This window comes from Leiobunum rupestre, chromosome 11 (genome assembly GCF_980474605.1).
Source record: "Leiobunum rupestre chromosome 11, qqLeiRupe1.1.hap1, whole genome shotgun sequence".
Classification (NCBI taxonomy): domain Eukaryota; kingdom Metazoa; phylum Arthropoda; class Arachnida; order Opiliones; family Sclerosomatidae; genus Leiobunum; species Leiobunum rupestre.
Genome location: NC_143394.1, coordinates 47,620,780 through 47,642,003, shown reverse-complemented (window position 1 = coordinate 47,642,003; position 21,224 = coordinate 47,620,780). Strand labels below are relative to the sequence as shown.

The following is a 21,224-nucleotide window of genomic DNA, read 5'->3' as shown; positions in this document are numbered from 1 at the left end:
GGGAGTTACTATCAAAAGCAGCGGCAACAGGACCTCTTGTTATTAGTAATTCCAGTCTCAAGACGCACGTACCCTATTACAAGTAGAGGGCATTAAGAAGGCGAGGCCAGCTGATGTCTTAAGGAGAGAGAGAGAATCCTTACAGGCTCTCTCCAACAACGGAATTAATCTTCATTACCGAAGTAGTCGGGAGAGAGAGTGTAGGATCACTCTCCAACATTACCGACGTTTAATGCAGCCTCGGCTAGATGGCGCGTCAATATATTCAACCAAGATGTATTCGCCCTAACAGGGAATACATAACGGCCACTATTATCTCGGTTTTAGTGATTCTATGAAGATATTCCTTCGGAGAGAGTTAGGAACAACAAACACAAGGAGAACGCAGCTAGCCTTTAAACACGCTTACGCAGTATTGTGTACGAATTTCATTGGACGAACCTTTACGCTGAATGTTTTACCGGAGGGGGGTAAGACAATTTCCAAATTTTCCCCTTCCGACGGTAGCAGGCGCTATAGCGTCTAGCCAATGAAAAGTGTACGCGAGAAAATACAACACTTTTGACGGGTTGCGTTCTCAGGGCCCCCACTCAAATCTTCAATTTTTTTTTAAAGAAAAATAGGATTATATTTCTAAAAATATAGGACTTTATAGGACTATTTTTACCAAATTATAGGGTTTTATAGGACTATATATGATATTTCATTTAAAAACCAAATCTATTTAGTGAAATAAATCTTTGATTTTCACTTAAAAATAGAAACTATTTAACCATTTTATCACAAAAATATACTAGTAGCTAACCATGTTAACAATAACAAAAGTATAGACTAGAATGACTTGGTATAGGAATTAATCCTATAGCTAAATCTAGCAATTTAACTGAGTGGTTGGATTTGAAATGGGCAAAATATCAAAATTATAGGATTTTATAGGACTTTTGGTGGATTTTGCTAAAAATATAGGATGTTATAGGACATTTTGGAAAATATACGATTTTATAGGAACTATAGGTCCTCTGGGGGCCCTGCGTTCTCCTTGTGTGGTGTGCTGTGTTTGTTGCTCCTAGGGAGAGAGAGAGCCTGCTTACAGGGCGAAAGAGGGGAAAGTTTACACTGACAAAGGCAAAGGGGCGTGGTTAATGTAACGGGAATCACTCCCCACATTTTCCGATTATTCTCCGTTCAGAGGTATACATTCTTGATCAAGACGCAGGGGCATATGGAGAAACAGCATTCCCTTAAAATTCGCCTGCTCTGTATCCCCTTTCGCATCTCCAAATTACAGAACGGGGTGGAAATCTTAGTAAACATTCATAATACGTAATGCTCGGATGGAATGGAGGCGAGACTCTGCGGAGCCAGAATCACAAAGAGATTGTTAAGTTCGGCCGATCGCTTTCGTAATGGCTCGGGCCCGGTACGTGAGATTTGGGCCCCCTTTTATTAAAAGATTCTTGGTTTACGCTCACCTCGTTCGTACGGCCCTTGCCTATTTAGGGCGCTCCGCACGGAGCCCTTCAAACCGGCGTTCGATGTTCTATCGCCCATTGAGGTATCCGATAGTGGCGTTCGCTTAAAGACCCTACTTACTGGCAAGTACATCCTAAACCCAATTATTAGAAGCGAGGCCCACTATTAACATCGCGTGCTAGATGAACTACAAAGGCCCGAGTTGGATCCATCTCCACAAATTAATGTTCTACAGTTCCTATCACTCATTAACCAAGCTAAGGTTGAAATATATAATATTCGTAATATTTATTACGTACATAATGCACGAAGAACGTATTTAGGTTACCGAGAGCGTACTACACACGGAAACCCACTATTTTCTCAATTGTGTAGCGTCATCTACTGTAGGTCGTAAGAACATTTTTTTTATCTATAACCCACTATAATTAGTTACGGAAAAGTACAACTTTATTAAAAGCTGAATTTAACGACTGAATCCGCCATAAAGAGAAGATTTTCAACTATTTGCGTAAATAGTTGATTTTATAAAATAAAAAGTGGTCTTGCCCAACTTGTTAAAATGTTGCTCTTACGTCACAAAACACAGCTTTATTAGTATTATCATCGCACGAGAGATTTGCACCTGCGCTGTTAAGACCTATATTTCTCTGGCGACTGTAGCGCACGCTCGTACAATTGTCAAAGTAAAAAAAAACTGTGACGTAATAGCCGCATTTAAACAAGAAGGCCACGTTACTTTATAAAAAGTACTATTAAAACAATTCCCTGACTTTTCCCTGGTTTATAAACATATTTTCAAATTCCCTGGTTTTTAAACATATTTTCAAATTCCCCGACTTTTCCCTGGTTTTTAAACATATTTTCAAATTCCCTGACTTTTCTCTAATTTTTAGACATATATTCAAATTCCCTGGTTTTTAAACATACTTTCAAATTCCCAGTTTTTTAAACATACCATCAAATTCCCTGACTTTTCTCTAATTTTTAGACATATTTTCAAACTCCCCGACTTTTCTCTAATTTTAGACATATTTTCAAACTCCCCGACCTTTCTCTAATTTTTAGACATATTCTCAAACTCCCTGGTTTTTAGACATATTTTCAAACTCCCTGGTTTTAGACATATTTTCAAACTCCCCGACCTTTCTCTAATTTTTAGACATATTTTCAAATTACCTGGTTTTTAGACATATTTTCAAACTTCCCGACTTTTATCTAATTTTTAGACATTTTCAAACTCCCCGACTTTTCTCTAATTTTTAGACATTTTCAAATTCCCTGGTTTTTAAACATACTTTCAAATTCCCAGTTTTTTAAACATACCATCAAATTCCTGACTTTTCTCTAATTTTTAGACATATTTTCAAACTCCCCGACTTTTCTCTAATTTTTAGACATATTTTCAAACTCCCCGACTTTTCTCTAATTTTTAGACATATTTTCAAACTCCCCGACTTTTCTCTAATTTTTAGACATATTTTCAAACTCCCCGACTTTTCTCTAATTTTTAGACATATTTCAAAACTCCCTGACTTTTCCCAGGTTTTGTGGCAATCCCGATGAAAGTGTATAATAGCTTTTCGCATTTAAAAGCGCCTGTATAAAAGTGTGGGAAAGAAAGAATTTAGTAATTGCAGTAGCCCGCGATGTGTTGATTAGAAAACGTCGTAGGCGCTTTAATTAATAAGAGACGGCTGGCCGGTAACTACTTTCATTCCGCGGTAATTGCCGACACGAGGGATCCTAGTTTAGTTGGCGTGTCCCGGAACAGCTTGATTTCTTTGCCAAGGATACAATTACCAGCGGCACGAACTCGAAGGAGATCGTGAATGCCCAGGCCTTCAATACGCGTATCACGCGATGAAAGTCACGTTGCTCGTTGATGTCCGCTGTGCATGATAGATGGAAACGATTGGGTCAGCTACGTTTAGTTTAGGCCTCCTAAATGAGCGACTGTGGTATTTTAATGGACCATTATGGAAATGTAGATTATCATCCGAGTTCTCTTGTTTTGACAAGCTGCTATTTCATTTTCAATAATATCCTGTCTATAAATCAGGGTTCGCACAATTTTGCCAAGGGTGGAAAAAACTAGATTTTTCCGCGGTTTTTCCACCTATTGTGGCAAAATTCAATAAAAAATAAAAAGCAGTATATTCGTCTATTCTATTCACTCTTTTTTTCATCTCTTCTATTTGCAATGACCAAATTAGTCACTTAATAGATATATCAATGATTAATTTAGCATGAAAAGAGTTTTTTCCATTTTTTCCCACATGCCCCGGCAAAAACCTGTTTATGGCGGGTTTTTGCCAACCCTGGTCGAAATATACTCTTTTAACGTGATAAATATGAGAAATATACAATAGGATCTTCAAGAGTTTTCTATCTCCCTCACAGGAATCCATACCTCTACTTGGAATGCCTATCACCGCAGATTTTCGTCTCGATGTTGCTGACGGTTTTTTTGACGTCACTATGTTAACTTAACAAACAACAACGTGAGAGGGGAGCGCGCGCAAAGGGGATTTATTCTCTCGTAGGCGGGGTCAAAGCCGTCAGAGCGATCTTGCCATACGCGATACGGCGGGATTAGCATTCCAAGTAGAGGTATGGATTCCTGCCCTAGGTCATAAGAGCGCTAATCTCATTTTGAGCGAAATTGAGTGGTGAAATTTGATTATAAAAGAGGGAAAAACGAAAATGAGAAGAGCACAATTTTTGACGCTCAAAATAGAGCGAAAAGAGGATTGAAAATTTCAACGCTCAAAATAGGGCGACAAAAAAGATCGAAAATTTTGACACTCAAAATAGAGCGAAAAGAGGATAAAAATTTTCGACGCTCAAAATAGGGCGACAAAAAAGATAAAAAAATTTGACACTCAAAATAGAGCGAAAAGACAATAAAAAATTTCGACGCTCAAAATACGGCGACAAAAAAGATCGAAAATTTTGACACTCAAAATAGAGCGAAAAGAGGATAAAAAATTTCGACGCTCAAAATAGGGCGACAAAAAAGATAAAAAAATTTGACACTCAAAATAGAGCGAAAAGACGATAAAAAATTTCGACGCTCAAAATACGGCGACAAAAAAGATCGAAAATTTTGACACTCAAAATAGAGCGAAAAGAGGATAAAAAATTTCGACGCTCAAAATAGGGCGACAAAAAAGATAAAAAAATTTGACACTCAAAATAGAGCGAAAAGACGATAAAAAATTTCGACGCTCAAAATACGGCGACAAAAAAGATCGAAAATTTTGACACTCAAAATAGAGCGAAAAGAGGATAAAAAATTTCGACGCTCAAAATAGGGCGACAAAAAAGATCGAAAATTTGGCACTCAAAATAGAGCGAAAAGAGGATCGAAAATTTTTACAATCAAAATAAAACGAAAAGAGGAGCGAAAATTTCAACGCCCAAACTATAGTGAAACTATTGCTGCTCAAAAAAGAGCGCAAAGAGGAGTTAAAGAGAGGTGCAAAACGCGAGCGGCTGTTTAACAAAATTGCCCATCACTGATCCCCCTTTACCGCAGCTGATGCTATTCGCTTGCTCAGGCGGATTTTTCAATTTGAAATAGGTTTTTCTGGAGTAGTAAATAGCGTAAATTTTTAGCCGCGATGCGCTGCGTGCTTCTTGCGGTTTGGCCTATTGTAACATTGTTCACATTTGTGGTTTTGATGGATACATTATATTATATTCTTTTGGAAATATGTATCTTAACAAAACGTTGATTTCTTAATATTAGAGTAAGTATTTCAATAATTAAGTACCATAGAGAAATAGAATTATTATATAACAACATAGAAAAAATAATTATACAGCAATATAGAAATATAAATATATAGCAATAGAGAAAGTTATATTTCTCTATATTGATTATATAATTATATTTCTCTATATTGCTTATATAATTATATTTCTCTATATTGCTTATATAATTATATTTCTCTATATTGCTCATATAATTATATTTCTCTATATTGCTCATATAATTATATTTCTCTATATTGCTTATATAATTATATTTCTCTATATTGCTCATATAATTATATTTCTCTATATTGCTTATATAATTATATTTATCTATATTGCTCATATAATTATATTTATCTATATTGCTCTATAATTATATTTATCTATATTGCTCTATAATTATATTTATCTATATTGCTTATATAATTATATTTCTTTATATTGCTTATATAATTATATTTCTTTATATTGCTTATATAATTATATTTCTCTATATTGCTTATATAATTATATTTCTCTATATTGCTTATATAATTATATTTCTCTATATTGCTTATATAATTATATTTCTTTATATTGCTTATATAATTTTATTTCTCTATATTGCTCTATAATTATATTTATCTATATTGCTCTATAATTATATTTATCTATATTGCTCTATAATTATATTTATCTATATTGCTTATATAATTATATTTATCTATATTGCTTATATAATTATATTTATCTATATTGCTTATATAATTATATTTATCTATATGTGCTTATATAATTATATTTATCTATATTGCTTATATAATTATATTACTATATATAGTAATATAATTATACTAGTAATATAAATAAATATAATTATACTAGCAATATAAATAAATATAATTATACTAGCAATATAAATAAATAAAATATTATGCTAGCAATATAAATATAATTATACTAGCAATATAAATATAATTATACTAGCAATATAAATATAATTATACTAGCAATATAAATATAATTATACTAGCAATATAAATAAATATAATTATACTAGCAATATAAATAAATAAAATATTATGCTAGCAATATAAATAAATAAAATATTATGCTAGCAATATAAATAAATAAAATATTATGCTAGCAATATAAATAAATAAAATATTATGCTAGCAATATAAATAAATATAATTGCATAGCAATATAGATAAATATAATTTTGTACCGAAAAAACTTTAAATGGCGATCCTTAACCCCATATTCCAGCTTCCCTGAGCTACATTTTCAATTAGGCTTATATCATAGTATAGTTCCAACATTTATCTTAGCCATCATCTAATTATTCTTTACACTGTAACAAATACCTGTACACTTTAAACACACACTAAACAAACACGGAGTGAAATGAATTTTCCCCTCGTCAAGAAACATGATTTACCGCATCGTTATAACGCCTGCAATCCATTTTCCTTTTTTAGAACATAACGGGGGTTTGTTGGCTGTTTTTTCTAGTCATTAAAAACGTCGTATTAAAAATACACCAACTAAAGGAGGGACATACCACTGGGACTGCCCCCTCACCCTTCCCCCGGTTCGCGGATAAGCAATATTTACTTTTAATCTAGTAAAAGTGCCTAGCTATAGATGGCGCGGCATCTCCGTTAATAAGCTATAATATTTCCCCATGATTCGCCGCACGTCGCCTAAAAAAATAATAAAAGGGAAATAAATTCTCACTTGGCTTCTCATAAAAAAAAATAATAATATAATAATTACAAAAAATGGGATAAAAATGAAGAGCTAAAAAATAAAAAAGAGAGGAGCTGAACTGATGAAAATTTTGTTGTCGCTAAAGGATGATTTGCATATCCGATAAGGAGGGGGACCTGGTGGGCTAAAATATGGTCCCTAAGTCTTCTTTTTTAATGTCGATAATATATTTCGCGAATAATTTTGGGTCGTAATCATAGTTGGCAGCACTTTTCGAGTCGTAGAAATTTAAGACAAGGGTCACGTGGACAGAATTTTAGGCATCATGGTAGAATTTTCCCCTAATACGCCATCTATTTTTCAAATAGAATACTGATAAGGGCACGTTGCTACAAGCAAAAAAAACCTCTTTCTAACTATCAATAAAATGAAATGAAGGCCACGATGCCACATGCACCAACAACCACATCTTTCTAACTTTGAATAAAATGAAGTGAAGGCCACGATGCCACATTCACCAACAACCTCTTTCTAACTTTGAATAAAATAGTGTGAAGGCCACGATGCCACATGCACCAACACCTTTTTTCTAACTTTGAATAAAATGGTGTGAAGGCCACGATGTCATATGCACCAACAACCTTCTTCTCACTTTGAATAAAATGGTGTGAAGGCCACGATGCCCCATGCACCAAAAACCTTCTAACTTTGAATAAAATGGTGTGAAGGCCACGATGTCATATGCACCAACAACCTTCTTCTCACTTTGAATAAAATGGTGTGAAGGCCACGATGCCCCATGCACCAAAAACCTTCTAACTTTGAATAAAATGGTGTGAAGGCCACGATGTCATATGCACCAACAACCTTCTTCTCACTTTGAATAAAATGGTGTGAAGGCCACGATGCCACATGCACCAACAACCTTCTTCTAACTTTGAATAAAATGGTGTGAAGGCCACGATGCCACATGCACCAACACCTTTTTTCTAACTTTGAATAAAATGGTGTGAAGGCCACAATGCCATATGCACCAACAACCTTCTTCTAACTTTGCAGAAAATGGTGTGAAGGCCACGATGTCATATGCACCAACACCTTCTTCTAACTTCGAATAAAATTTTGTGAAGACCACAATGCCATATGCACCAACAACCTTCTTCTAACTTTGAATAAAATGGTGTGAAGGCCACGATGTCATATGCACCAACACCTTTTTTCTAACTTTGAATAAAATGGTGTGAAGGCCACGATGTCATATGCACCAACAACCTTCTTCTCACTTTGAATAAAATGGTGTGAAGGCCACGATGCCCCATGCACCAAAAACCTTCTTCTAACTTTGAATAAAATGGTGTGAAGGCCACGATGCCCCATGCACCAAAAACCTTCTTCTAACTTTGAATAAAATGGTGTGAAGGCCACGATGTCATATGCACCAACAACCTTCTTCTCACTTTGAATAAAATGGTGTGAAGGCCACGATGCCACATGCACCAACAACCTTCTTCTAACTTTGAATAAAATGGTGTGAAGGCCACAATGCCATATGCACCAACAACCTTCTTCTAACTTTGAATAAAATGGTGTGAAGGCCACGATGCCCCATGCACCAAAAACCAACTTCTAACTTTGAATAAAATGGTGTGAAGGCCACGATGCCACATGCACCAACACCTTTTTTCTAACTTTGAATAAAATGGTGTGAAGGCCACGATGCCCCATGCACCAAAAACCAACTTCTAACTTTGAATAAAATGGTGTGAAGGCCACAATGCCATATGCACCAACAACCTTCTTCTAACTTTGCAGAAAATGGTGTGAAGGCCACGATGTCATATGCACCAACACCTTCTTCTAACTTCGAATAAAATGGTGTGAAGGCCACGATGCCACATGCACCAACACCTTTTTTCTAACTTTGAATAAAATGGTGTGAAGGCCACGATGCCACATGCACCAACACCTTTTTTCTAACTTTGAATAAAATGGTGTGAAGTCCACGATGCCACATGCACCAACACCTTTTTTCTAACTTTGAATAAAATGGTGTGAAGGCCACGATGCCACATGCACCAACACCTTTTTTCTAACTTTGAATAAAATGGTGTGAAGGCCACGATGCCACATGCACCAACAACCTTCTTCTAACTTCGAATAAAATGGTGTGAAGGCCACAATGCCATATGCACCAACAACCTTCTTCTAACTTTGAATAAAATGGTGTGAAGGCCACGATGCCCCATGCACCAACACCTTTTTTCTAACTTTGAATAAAATGGTGTGAAGGCCACAATGCCATATGCACCAACAACATCTTTCTAGCTTTGAAGAAAATGGTGTGAAGACCACGATGCCACATGCACCAACAACCTCTTTCTAGCTTTGAAGAAAATGGTGTGAAGACCACGATGCCACATGCAGCCAATAAAACTTCATTTAGAAAAGTGACACACAACATTTAGTTTGCTGTACGACCTAACTAGTTAAAATAAATTACCTTTATTGTTATTTCACTCGTCGTCTGCTTTTTCAAATGCCGGATTCCTGTGTTCCCGACGTTCCCAACGTCAGATAAATTTCTAGGATCTGGCGTAGAAATGGGTTGCTGACAGTCTAACACTGTCTAATATATTTCGCGAATCGAGTCGTATAAATTTAAGGGTTACCAGGGTAACGGCAAATTACGACTTTTTGTAAAAAATACAAAATGATAATTAACACAGTATTTAAATTTTTCCTGTTGTGAAGAAAATTAACTTAAAAAAAACCTAAAATATGTCAAAATCTACGTTTGATTAATAACAACGTCGATGCTTTGGCATGGTTAGTGAGAGGGATCAAATACAAATCGAACGACGTATCAATTACATTTTTATCGAGAGTCGTTAATGAGTAATCGACTTTTCGCGGAGTCCCTTTGGGAGCTAGCCTCAATGCCTCTATCACTAGAGGGGTTAGGCTAAAAAACTTTCATCGTTAATACCCTTTTCAGACGACGCTAAGAAAAAAGATTTAATAAAATTTATTTTCCATACATATTTTGAGATAGTTCAAACTTAACCCCGTTTTGTGAGCATCGTCTGAAAAGGGAATTAGGGGGGCTTAACGTCCAAGTTTAATTAATAAACTAATGCTATGGAAAAATAAAAATAAAATTATATTTTTGTTCAGGCAACCATGTACCCTCGCATATACCCGGCTTTGGAGGTCTGGCAACCGTGTTACCCCCGCCCCTGACTATTCGGAGGTCAAACAGTCAGAGGTCAGTTTAATGTAGAACCGTAAACGTATTATTTAGACTGAAAATGGAAAATATATCGTGCTTACGAGAATCAAGGTAATAAATGAAATAAATTTTGTTGTTCCTAAATGCTCGAATTTTGACGTGGTTGTTTTAGTAGAAGCGGCCGAGGTTCAACGTCTAACGTCGAACAAAATTGCGAATATTACGATAATAAAGACGCCGAAACTTTGAAGTAAACAATCAAAATCACGGGTGTCCAACTTTACGAGCCAATAGATTTTTTTAACATTCTCAAGGTCGATTTCCCTATGTTTATAGAAGTTATTTTTCATTATAAGATTTTAGTATATTCCGAGATAAGGCAGGGGTGGCAAAAAAAACCGGCTTTTATTAAATTTAAAATCCAGTATAGTTAAAACCTGTTGTAACCGGTGGTTTAATTCATAAATTAAAAAATACTCAAATTGCTATATCTAGCCCTCATTACTTCGACAATGCTCAAATTGCCCGATTTAAAAATAACGTTTTTGCGGGTGACAGTACCTTTACATTATGAGGTTTAGCAGACTTATTTACCCGCTTTTATACCCTAACATGGCGGCGTATTTTCACGCACAAAATGAATTTTAGGATCCCCCAATTGGTTATATCTAGCTATCATTACTTACGACAAAAAGTTAAGGTTAAGTTTTAGTTTTTTCAATATTTCTAATTCATTTCTCAATAGTTAAGTTTTAACCATGGATTTTTCGGTGGTTAAAACCGGTTTTATCTTGTCTGGCTGGTTCTTGCCAACCCTATTTCAAGGTCGACATTGCCATTTTCAAGGTCGATATTTACCATTTGGGCACCCCTGATCTAAATAGTAAAAACTGGGATACATCGTGGGTGTTATTGTCTAACAATTTCAGGCGTAAATATAATACCGATGACGAGGAATCGAACCAGGACCGTGATACCCAGCAACCACCTCCGGCAAAAGTTAATAAAACCGGGAGGCAGCCGTTGTACAAACCACCTCAGACGGATGTGAAGCAAATGGAAATATGGACCAGAGCCGTCTGGTACAAGGTGAGACAGTAGGTTCACTGTAAACGGTTCGCAGCTACAAAATAGTAGAGAGGTTAAGCATAGCGCTTTAGAAGTTTTAACAACAATGCTGTCGGTAGTACCTCGACGTTCGACAGGGTTGCCACAGTTTTTTCACATTCAAATTCCCTGACTTTTCCAGGTTTTCCTTACTGTCTCCGGAGATTTTCCCAGACTTATTTTGTCTAAAAATTTTGTATTTTTTATCCAATATTTTAGTAAAAGTTCCCTATTTGCCACCGAAATTAATTCCCTGACATTTCCCTGATTTTTAGACTAATTTTTATACCCATATTCAAATTCCCTGACCTTTCCCTGATTTTAGACTAATTTTTAAAATTCCCTGATTTTTATACTCATATTCAAATTCCCTGACTTTTCCCTGATTTTTAGACCAATTTTTAAAATTCCCTGATTTTTATACCCATATTCAAATTACCTGACCTTTCCCTGATTTTTAGACTAATTAATTCCCTGATTTTTATACCCATATTCAAATTCCCTGACCTTTCCCGGATTTTTAGACTAATTAATTCCCTGATTTTTATACCCATATTCAAATTCCCTGATTTTTAGACTAATTTTTAAAATTCCCTGATTTTTATACCCATATTCAAATCCTCTGACTTTTCCCTGATTTTTAGACTAATTTCTAAAATTCCCCGATTTTTATACCCATATTCAAATCCTCTGACTTTTCCCTGATTTTTAGACTAATTTTTAAAATTCCCTGATTTTAATACCCATATTCAGATTCCCTGATTTTAATACCCATATTCAGATTCCCTGACTTTTCCAGGAATTCCAGTTTTCCAAATACCGTGGCAACCCTATTCGAGGATAAAAATTCTTTAAAATCGGTTAAGCGCTCTCAGTTTATCAAATTTATCGCCCAGGGTAAACGAAGAATTTAAAACGTCGTTTGAACAATACTAAAACAGGCGTTATGTACTTGTATGAGTGTTGTCGAAATACAAATATTTATTTATTCGTGTGCCCGGGTGTACTCTCTTTGTATACTCTTACTGATTTCGTCAAATTCGTCTTAATTGCACAAGGCCTAGGGGTTTATCTATTCAAATAAGAATTTATTCTTTTTAACAAGACTTAGTATGCTACTAGATAATTATAACTTTCCAAATCAACAACTTATTATTTATCAGTACTTTAATTGAAAAACTATAAATGTATTACTACAGGGTTCATACAATATTTCAAAAAGCATTTTCCCTGATATTTCCCGGTTTTCCCGAGTAGTTTTGAATATTTTCCAGATATAATTTTTAAAACAATAGGGGTCTCCAAAATGTTAAAAGCATTACTGTTACACTTTCTAATATAATATAGTCAAGATTGAACGTATGAATTCAATACTAAGTAATAATTTCAAAAATACTAAAACAAATTGTCTTAATTATTTTCCGTTATTTCCCTGCCTTTTTGCTTTAAATAAATTTCCCTGATATTTCCAGGTTTTCACTGATTTCCATGTTTGTATGAACCCTGTACTATGTGTCACGTAAGCTCTACAGAAATATGGCGTCGTCTTTAAGTTGTTAAATGTTCACGTGACTCCTGACGTCGTTGTTCAAACTTCTTGAGTGCTCTGCCACGGCCAACTTTGACACTCGCGCAATAGCGGCCAACCCATTCGACGAAATTCCATGAACAAGGATTTTCACGCTATAAACTATTGGTGTTCAGAGCTATATTGGCTTCAATGCAAACTATTCTAAAAATAATTTTCCGCTAGGGGTGCTCAACGCCGAGATTTTATTTGAGTGTCAAAGTTGGCCGTGGCTCTGCTTAAACTCTCTATTAAGTCAGAATGGGCTACAATCTGCTCAGGGACAGTCCAAAAGTATTCCCCTAGCTTCCAGGCTGAATACGAAAATATGACAAATTTCTGTGTTCAAGGTGTCAAACGAAATGCTAGGGTATTACAAAAGCGCGGGTCAATGCCAAACGACATTCACCAAGAAGACGGAGTTAAGGAACACCATTTATTCATTTCTGCAAAGGACTTTGTATTCTGGCAAGGACATTATTAAACATTCTCGCGTTTCCGGTAGAATTAAGTTTCAATTTCTTTCCAGATATTGCTTTATTCGTGGTTGGTTCTTCGCAAACCGGTTTGGGAATCAACCAAAGTGATTTGGATTTGTGTCTATTGGTGCAGCCTTTCAACGCGGACAAGGATTTATCTCTAAGTCAACTGCAACGCATTTTCACCTTTCTGCCATTGTGTCGTTGAGTATCCCCATAAGTTTATAATTACTTTCCATAAGTGGTCAGTTAGTCGAAATGAATACCGCTAGGTGGAATTGACATCATACTAGGGATGCACCGATATATCGGCTATTCGTGGCAGATATTAACAAAGTTATTTATCATAACAGTAGTGTATATGATAAAATCTTTGAAAAAGACGGTTCAGTACACGGTCATACCATTTTATTCTAATTTTTCATGAAGAAAGGTTTGCAAAAGCATATCCGAATATGTTTCTTTTCATTTTCATTGATACATATTTTCTATCACAAATCGAATATCGTTGTTTTTTATTTGTTTACACTCGTAACCCCCTGTCTAAAAAAGGTATGATCTAGCTTCTGAAGTCTGGCGCATGTGGCGCGGCCAATCAAATAAAATATTATTATTAGTTAATCGATAATTTTCTTATTTTTGTTTTTCTGAAAATATATTGGCCGATACCGATATTAGAAAAATAAGCCGATATATCGGTGCATCCCTACATCATACCCCAAAAATATAGTGCTTCCTTGCACGTGCTCACGTGAGGTTATTCTAAAAATTACTCTCAGTAAAAGTTTAAGCTAAACTTTGTTAAATTGCGAAAAATTCACTAATTCTATTTACAGCTAACCTTACCGAAGCTAAAATTATTGATGGCCACATTCCCATACTAAGGGTCAAAGACTTTTTAACGTAAAACCTAAACGATTTGGAAAATAATTTTATTTCCCTAATTTTCGTGTTTGTTTAGGGGAATAAAAGTTCAACTTAGTTGCAACAACCTTACCGCCATAAGAAACACCAATTTGCAACAGTTATATTCCAGAGGTATCACAGCCGCCTTGAAAAGGGTAGAGGGAACTTGTAGCTGTTGCGTACAATCTTAAGCTCCTACAAGTTTCCGCTACACGTTTGCCAGGTGTAACTTAAAGGGGCACCAAAGTTAGGTGGCAAAAAAAGAAAATTGAGCATGCTTTTCATTCCCCCCCACCCCTCACTCGGCCTTGGCAGAGGCCGGCAGAGTCAACCGTAAATTTCGCACTTTACTGACTTTACACACATTTTGCCACCAAACTTTGGAACCCCTTTAACTTGTCTATTAACGCTTTTATCGTCGCACTTTTACGTGTAGTACTAAAAGTACCTTCGTAGTAATTTTTCCCACAACATACAACGCATGTTGGTTGAAAATTTGTTTCATGTATTACTCCATCTCCTCCATTTTAATTTTAATGTCGAATTATAGGAAACTAAATAGGCGAATTATAAGAATATACAGGAATATAAGGAAACTAAATAGGCGAATTACAAGAATATATAGGAAACTAAATGGGTCAAATACAGGAATATATAGGAAACTAAATAGGCGAATTACAGGAATATATAGGAAACTAAATGGGTCAAATACAGGAATATATAGGAAACTAAATAGGCGAATTACAGGAATATATAGGAAACTAAATGGGTCAAATACAGGAATATATAGGAAACTAAATAGGATAATTACAGGAATATATAGGAAACTAAATGGGTCAAATATAGGAATATATAGGAAACTAAATGGGTCAAATACAGGAATATATAGGAAACTAAATAGGCGAATTACAAGAATATATAGGAAACTAAATGGGTCAAATACAGGAATATATAGGAAACTAAATAGGAGAATTACAGGAATATATAGGAAACTAAATGGGTCAAATATAGGAATATATAGGAAACTAAATAGGCGAATTACAAGAATATATAGGAAAGTAAATGGGTCAAATATAGGAATATATAGGAAACTAAATAGGATAATTACCGGAATATATAGGAAACTAAATAGGCGAATTACAAGAATATATAGGAAACTAAATGGGTCAAATATAGGAATATATAGGAAACTAAATGGATCAAATACAGGAATATATAGGAAACTAAATAGGCGAATTACAAGAATATATAGGAAACTAAATGGGTCAAATACAGGAATATATAGGAAACTAAATGGGTCAAATATAGGAATATATAGGAAACTAAATAGGCGAATTACAAGAATATATAGGAAACTAAATGGGTCAAATATAGGAATATATAGGAAACTAAATGGGTCAAATATAGGAATATATAGGAAACTAAATGGGTCAAATACAGGAATATATAGGAAACTAAATAGGCGAATTACAAGAATATATAGGAAACTAAATGGGTCAAATATAGGAATATATAGGAAACTAAATGGGTCAAATACAGGAATATATAGGAAACTAAATAGGCGAATTACAAGAATATATAGGAAACTAAATGGGTCAAATATAGGAATATATAGGAAACTAAATGGGTCAAATACAGGAATATATAGGAAACTAAATAGGTGAATTACAAGAATATATAGGAAACTAAATGGGTCAAATACAGGAATATATAGGAAACTAAATATAGGCTAGATGCTCTATGACACGTGCGAAAAAGTTCTTTCATTTTCAAAAGAGCGTGAAATTATAGGAAAATAGGTGAAATTATAGGAAAATAGGTGAAATTATAGGAACTCTGGTCACTCTGAAATCAGGTCGGTGTCCTTTTCTCCTAAAATTGACTCATTTCGACGCCATTTAAGCAGTGGCGTAGCTGATGGTCCGCAGGGCCCACGGTGCGGGGGGCCTCAAGCTACGGGGGGCCCTACTAACCAAAAACAAATTGAAAAGGGGGGCCTCATAGAGATTTTAGCGGGGGGGGGGGGCTCTGAGTTCTCAGCTACGCCACTGCATTTAAGTACTTAATTTCAGACATTCTCGACCACGATACCCATGGGCCATCTAAACAGTCATTCTCCTTAACTATAAATAAATTCTTGTTAAAACTATGTTTTATAAAATACCCAAATAATAGCTAACTGGAAATTCGGCGCTTTGGTCATAACAATCAAGGCTTGGTCGAAACTACACGGCCTAATGAACCCGCAAAACAACCCGTTTCCCAGCTACTCGTTGGTACTGATGGTCATCCACTACTTGCAATGCGGCTGCTCCCCTCCAGTGCTGCCCCGACTGCAGAAAGACCCCCAAGTAAACATTAACGTAAAACCATAAGCCTATCATAGGGTCCCCATAAGCAAAGGTCTAGGCCAAATTTTTGACGATCACATACTCGTTACTAAGAGGTAGGTATTCAAAATCTGCACCTCCTAGTGGCCACATCCTCAACTAGGCATTTCCCCAAATGAATTTCGCGCGTTGCATGATGAATGCGCAGAAGGAGTGCGTGAACGTTTTTAAACTGAGAACCAGGCGGGATAAATCTCCGCCGCGAGCCCTTAGCACCGTAGCCAAGGCTTAATCACAATTTAATCACTTTCAAACATATAATTAACATTTATCGTAGCAAAATGATTCATCAGAACCTAAAACTGGCTTTTAGAAATAAGATAACTTGTTTCTGAAGGTATTTATTTGAGATTTCGACGCGTTTTGTGTGGTATTTATCAACCCGAGCGTGGCTGCTCTACCAAGTAAGAGAATATTTTAGATGTAGAAATTTTGAAGAAGAAGATGTCGCTACTGCCCTATCGTCGTGCGTTAATTTTCTAATCTACGGGACAACGCCGTTAACATGGGCCCCTATGGTAGACCTTCACTTATGTGGACCTTATGATAGGCTTATGGTAAAACGTATATTACCAACATTAACGAAATAAATTGCAGGAATTCAGAGAAGAATTAGACGAGTTACCGTCGATTTTAAATAAGGATAACTTGGGACAGTTGTTGAGTGGGTTCCTGGAATATTATGCTAAATTCGAGTACGTTCGATGTCCTCAAGACAGGGTTGGCACGATTCCGCCAAGGGTGAAAAAAACCGCGGTTTTTACCTAATAAATAATAAAAGCTGTATATTCTTCTATTCTATTCACTCTTCTTCTGGCCTTTTTTCATGTCTCCTATTTGCAATGACCAAATTAGTAACTTCATTGATATTTCAATGATTCATTTAGCCTGAAAATGGTTTTTTCTACTTTTTCCCGGTTTTTACCTGTTTTTGATATTGTATTTTTTATTATTTAGTTTTGGGAAGTACGTCATATCCGTTCTGACTGGAGATAAAATTCTTATTCTTAGAAACGAAGAGGACCGTTGCTATTTGTTTATCGAAGGTATCTATTAATTAATTTAATTAATAGCAGTAAATATTATCAAGAATGGACTTATATTATATTTAGACGATTTTAAACAAGACTCTAAAATCGATACAAACAATAGTCAAGTTACGAAGTGGTAAATGACAAGTGTCAAATAATGTGGTAAAAAGTGGTAAATACCGACATGGCGAATAATACTTTTACTGGCTAATATGCCAAATAGTGGCAAATAATAAATTTTAATGAAAATAAAAAACATAGTGCTATTTTAGACAAATATACTGGATTAGTTTTGGGCTAGACACTCAATTATAGCCCAATCTAGTTATTTCTTTTGGCTATTTTTCAATGATTATTCCTGAGTTTGAATTCGTCTGCTATATATCTTTAAGGTTTTTTTTAATGGTTCTTTTGTGAAAAACTGAAACATAATCTTACATTTAAGTGATGCTACATATCTGAAAGATATTATTTACATCATTTAAATGCATTTACTGATTATTAGTCACTATTTGCCATATTTGCCACTTTTTGCCACTGACATGGATTTTATTCTAAAAAAGTGACACTTAGGTAACACCGATAGTCATTCGCTTCTGGTATCACTAATACAATTTTACAATCCAGATCCGTACGAACGCGTCAATATTGCGAATTCCATGAATTACATCCAATATCAGCTGATGACGAGCGTTTTGCAGGAGAGTTACCAAAAATTACAAGAAAGCAAAGAACTCGCTTCCATTTTCCCCGAAAATTCCAACATAAACTTCGCAGCGTTTTTACCACTCATCAACTGAAAATTTCAATCGATATCATACATTATTTATAAAAAATAATTTTCTACTTTTTTTTACGTTCAGAAGCATTGAACAGTTTTGTTACTTGAAAAATTAAATACAATTACGGCATCATTGGCTGATTCTTTAAAGCCAGTGTCGGCTCTAGGTGAAGTAGCGCTTTTTTCAACAGATGTCGCTAGCGTCGAAATCAAAACAAGATGCTGAAGCTACATTTTGACTCAAAAGGCGGGACATAAAAGTATGCTTCGCGTTGATTGGCTCGTTTGTAAATTTGTCAATTACAATATATTTTATATGGGATATATAATTTAGGTTAAAGTTCACTGAGTAGAGTAAAAGTGGTCTAAATATAATACTCTATAATGGCTCTCTGACGACGTTATTGTTTCGCTATTTTGAATTTTAGCTTCCGTTCCCATTAAAAGATGGCTCCACGCTCTCCACGAAAGTAATTTTATTCGAAGATTCGGATAGATTCATGGCCATCTCTAATAACAGGAGCCTTTTCATAATACAGGTGGCAATGATAGAGCCGACAGTTGCTTTAAATAATAGTTTTCGCAGTATGAATGCTAGGGGAAAAGCTTGACCCTTCCAAGTTTTACAGGCGAAATTATCAGATCATTGTTTCTGGCTATCGCTGCTAACCCCATGTTGCCTTGCCCCAAACTTCAGTGTGACCACAGAATATTTTAAAATCCTTTAAAGGAATTATAGGAAATTTATAGTGAAATACAGGAAAATAAAGGCAGAAAATTGGGATAAAAAAAGGAAAAATATGAGAAAACGATTGTCAAAATTGTTTAAAAAGGTTATAACATGGAAAATAAAGTTGATAATCGATAGAATTAGTAGAAAACTATCGCCGAACAGTGTTGGAAATAATCATCTTTAAAAACTAGGACGTTTTAGAGACTTCAAAGGGTAAAATATCAACTATTTTAATTTCTTCAGACATTTGAATTAAAATATGGTTGCCCCAAACTTTCTCTGGCTGCCACTACTACCCCCTCGTTCCCGGCTATCCCAGAATTTGTCTTATCTATTTTAATTTAATGATTAACTAATTAAAATTAACCGGAAATAACATATATTGTAAACTTAATTATTTGAAATGTCGGAAATCCTTTTGTCCATTTAAACTTTCTCTGCAATGAGTAATTTCTTCGCTAGATCACTCGATACGTACAATGTTCTCGCTTCCTAATTTCCATTGTAAAAATCCAATGTATTGTTTTAAGCTAGCAGAACAGTCTGTGTGCGAATCCAAAAATACTGAGGGAACTTGAATCTAGCAAAGTCAGGGTTGCCACAATATTAATAGATTCAAATTTCCTGACTATTCCCTGTTTTCCTTGACCATTTAAGTTATTTTCCCTGACCATTTAAGTTATTTTCCCTGACCATTTAAGTTATTTTCCCTGACCATTTAAGTTATTTTCCCTGACCATTTAAGTTATTTTCCCTGACCATTTAAGTTATTTTCCCTGACCATTTAAGTTATTTTCCCCAGACCATTTAAGTTATTTTCCCTGACCATTTAAGTTATTTTCCCTGACCATTTAAGTTATTTTCCCTGACCATTTAAGTTATTGTCCCTGATCATTTAAGTTATTGTCCCTGACCATTTAAGTTATTTTCCCTGACCATTTAAGTTATTTTCCCTGACCATTTAAGTTATTTTCCCTGACCATTTAAGTTATTTTCCCCAGACCATTTAAGTTATTTTCCCCAGACCATTTAAGTTATTTTCCCTGACCATTTAAGTTATTGTCCCTGACCATTTAAGTTATTTTCCCCAGACCATTTAAGTTATTTTCCCAGACCATTTAAGTTATTTTCCCTGACCATTTAAGTTATTTTCCCTGACCATTTAAGTTATTTTCCCTGACCATTTAAGTTATTTTCCCTGATCATTTAAGTTATTTTCCCTGATCATTTAAGTTATTTTCCCTGATCATTTAAGTTATTTTCCCTGACCATTTAAGTTATTTTCCCAGACCATTTAAGTTATTTTCCCAGACCATATAAGTTATTGTCCCTGACCATTTAAGTTATTTTCCCTGATCATTTAAGTTATTTTCCCTGACCATTTTTAAGTTATTTTCCCTGACCATTTAAGTTATTGTCCCTGACCATTTAAGTTATTGTCCCAGACCATTTAAGTTATTGTCCCAGACCATTTAAGTTATTTTCCCAGACCATTTAAGTTATTTTCCCAGACCATTTAAGTTATTTTCCCAGACCATTTAAGTTATTTTCCCTGATCATTTAAGTTATTTTCCCTGACCATTTAACCTCAAAATTAGACAGTTTTTAGCTTTTACATTTATCAGAAGTTAATAAATTAAATCATCTTATATTTCAGTACAAAAGTAACTTCAACGTTAAAAAACCTTTCGAGGATGTAAATAAATATAGCAGAGTTTTCCATAGATCTACAGTACAATTACCTTAAAAAAATGTCCGTGACTTTTTTTACAAATTCTTAATATTCCCTGACCTTTCCCTGACTTATTTGACCCCTTTTTAAATTCCCTAACGTGTGGCAACCCTGAAAGTGGTCTTACAAGGAGACGACCCGAGGTGATAATCACCGATTTTGTTCAAACTCGGGTATAGTGTACACCTCCATGTACCTTAAAAAACCTGCAAGGGAAAAGTTGCGACGGGCTTTCGTTTTGTCATGGCAACCGAAAACGTTTTTGACAACATGATTTGGGATTTTTCCATTGAAAATAAAATGGGAATCTGAAGGATTTTAAGGGTCCCCCCCTGTGAAACC

General features: G+C 35.1%; 2 protein-coding genes across 2 annotated transcripts in view; one reads left to right on the top strand and one right to left on the bottom strand.

Moving 5' to 3' along the window:
- The window catches only part of mub (poly(rC)-binding protein mub), a 346,307-nt gene that overhangs the window by 242,334 nt on the left and 82,749 nt on the right, over positions 1 to 21,224 (bottom strand). The gene's annotated exons all lie outside the window — the stretch shown is intronic.
- LOC149923086 (poly(A) RNA polymerase GLD2-like) lies at positions 11,097 to 18,436 on the top strand. Its single transcript, XM_090163440.1, has 8 exons — positions 11,097 to 11,245; positions 13,181 to 13,512; positions 14,146 to 14,212; positions 14,271 to 14,347; positions 16,391 to 16,566; positions 17,203 to 17,300; positions 17,563 to 17,651; positions 18,264 to 18,436. Exons 5-8 carry the CDS (start codon positions 16,453 to 16,455, stop codon positions 18,434 to 18,436), a joined length of 474 nt encoding a protein of 157 aa, XP_090019566.1. The 5' UTR covers positions 11,097 to 11,245; positions 13,181 to 13,512; positions 14,146 to 14,212; positions 14,271 to 14,347; positions 16,391 to 16,452.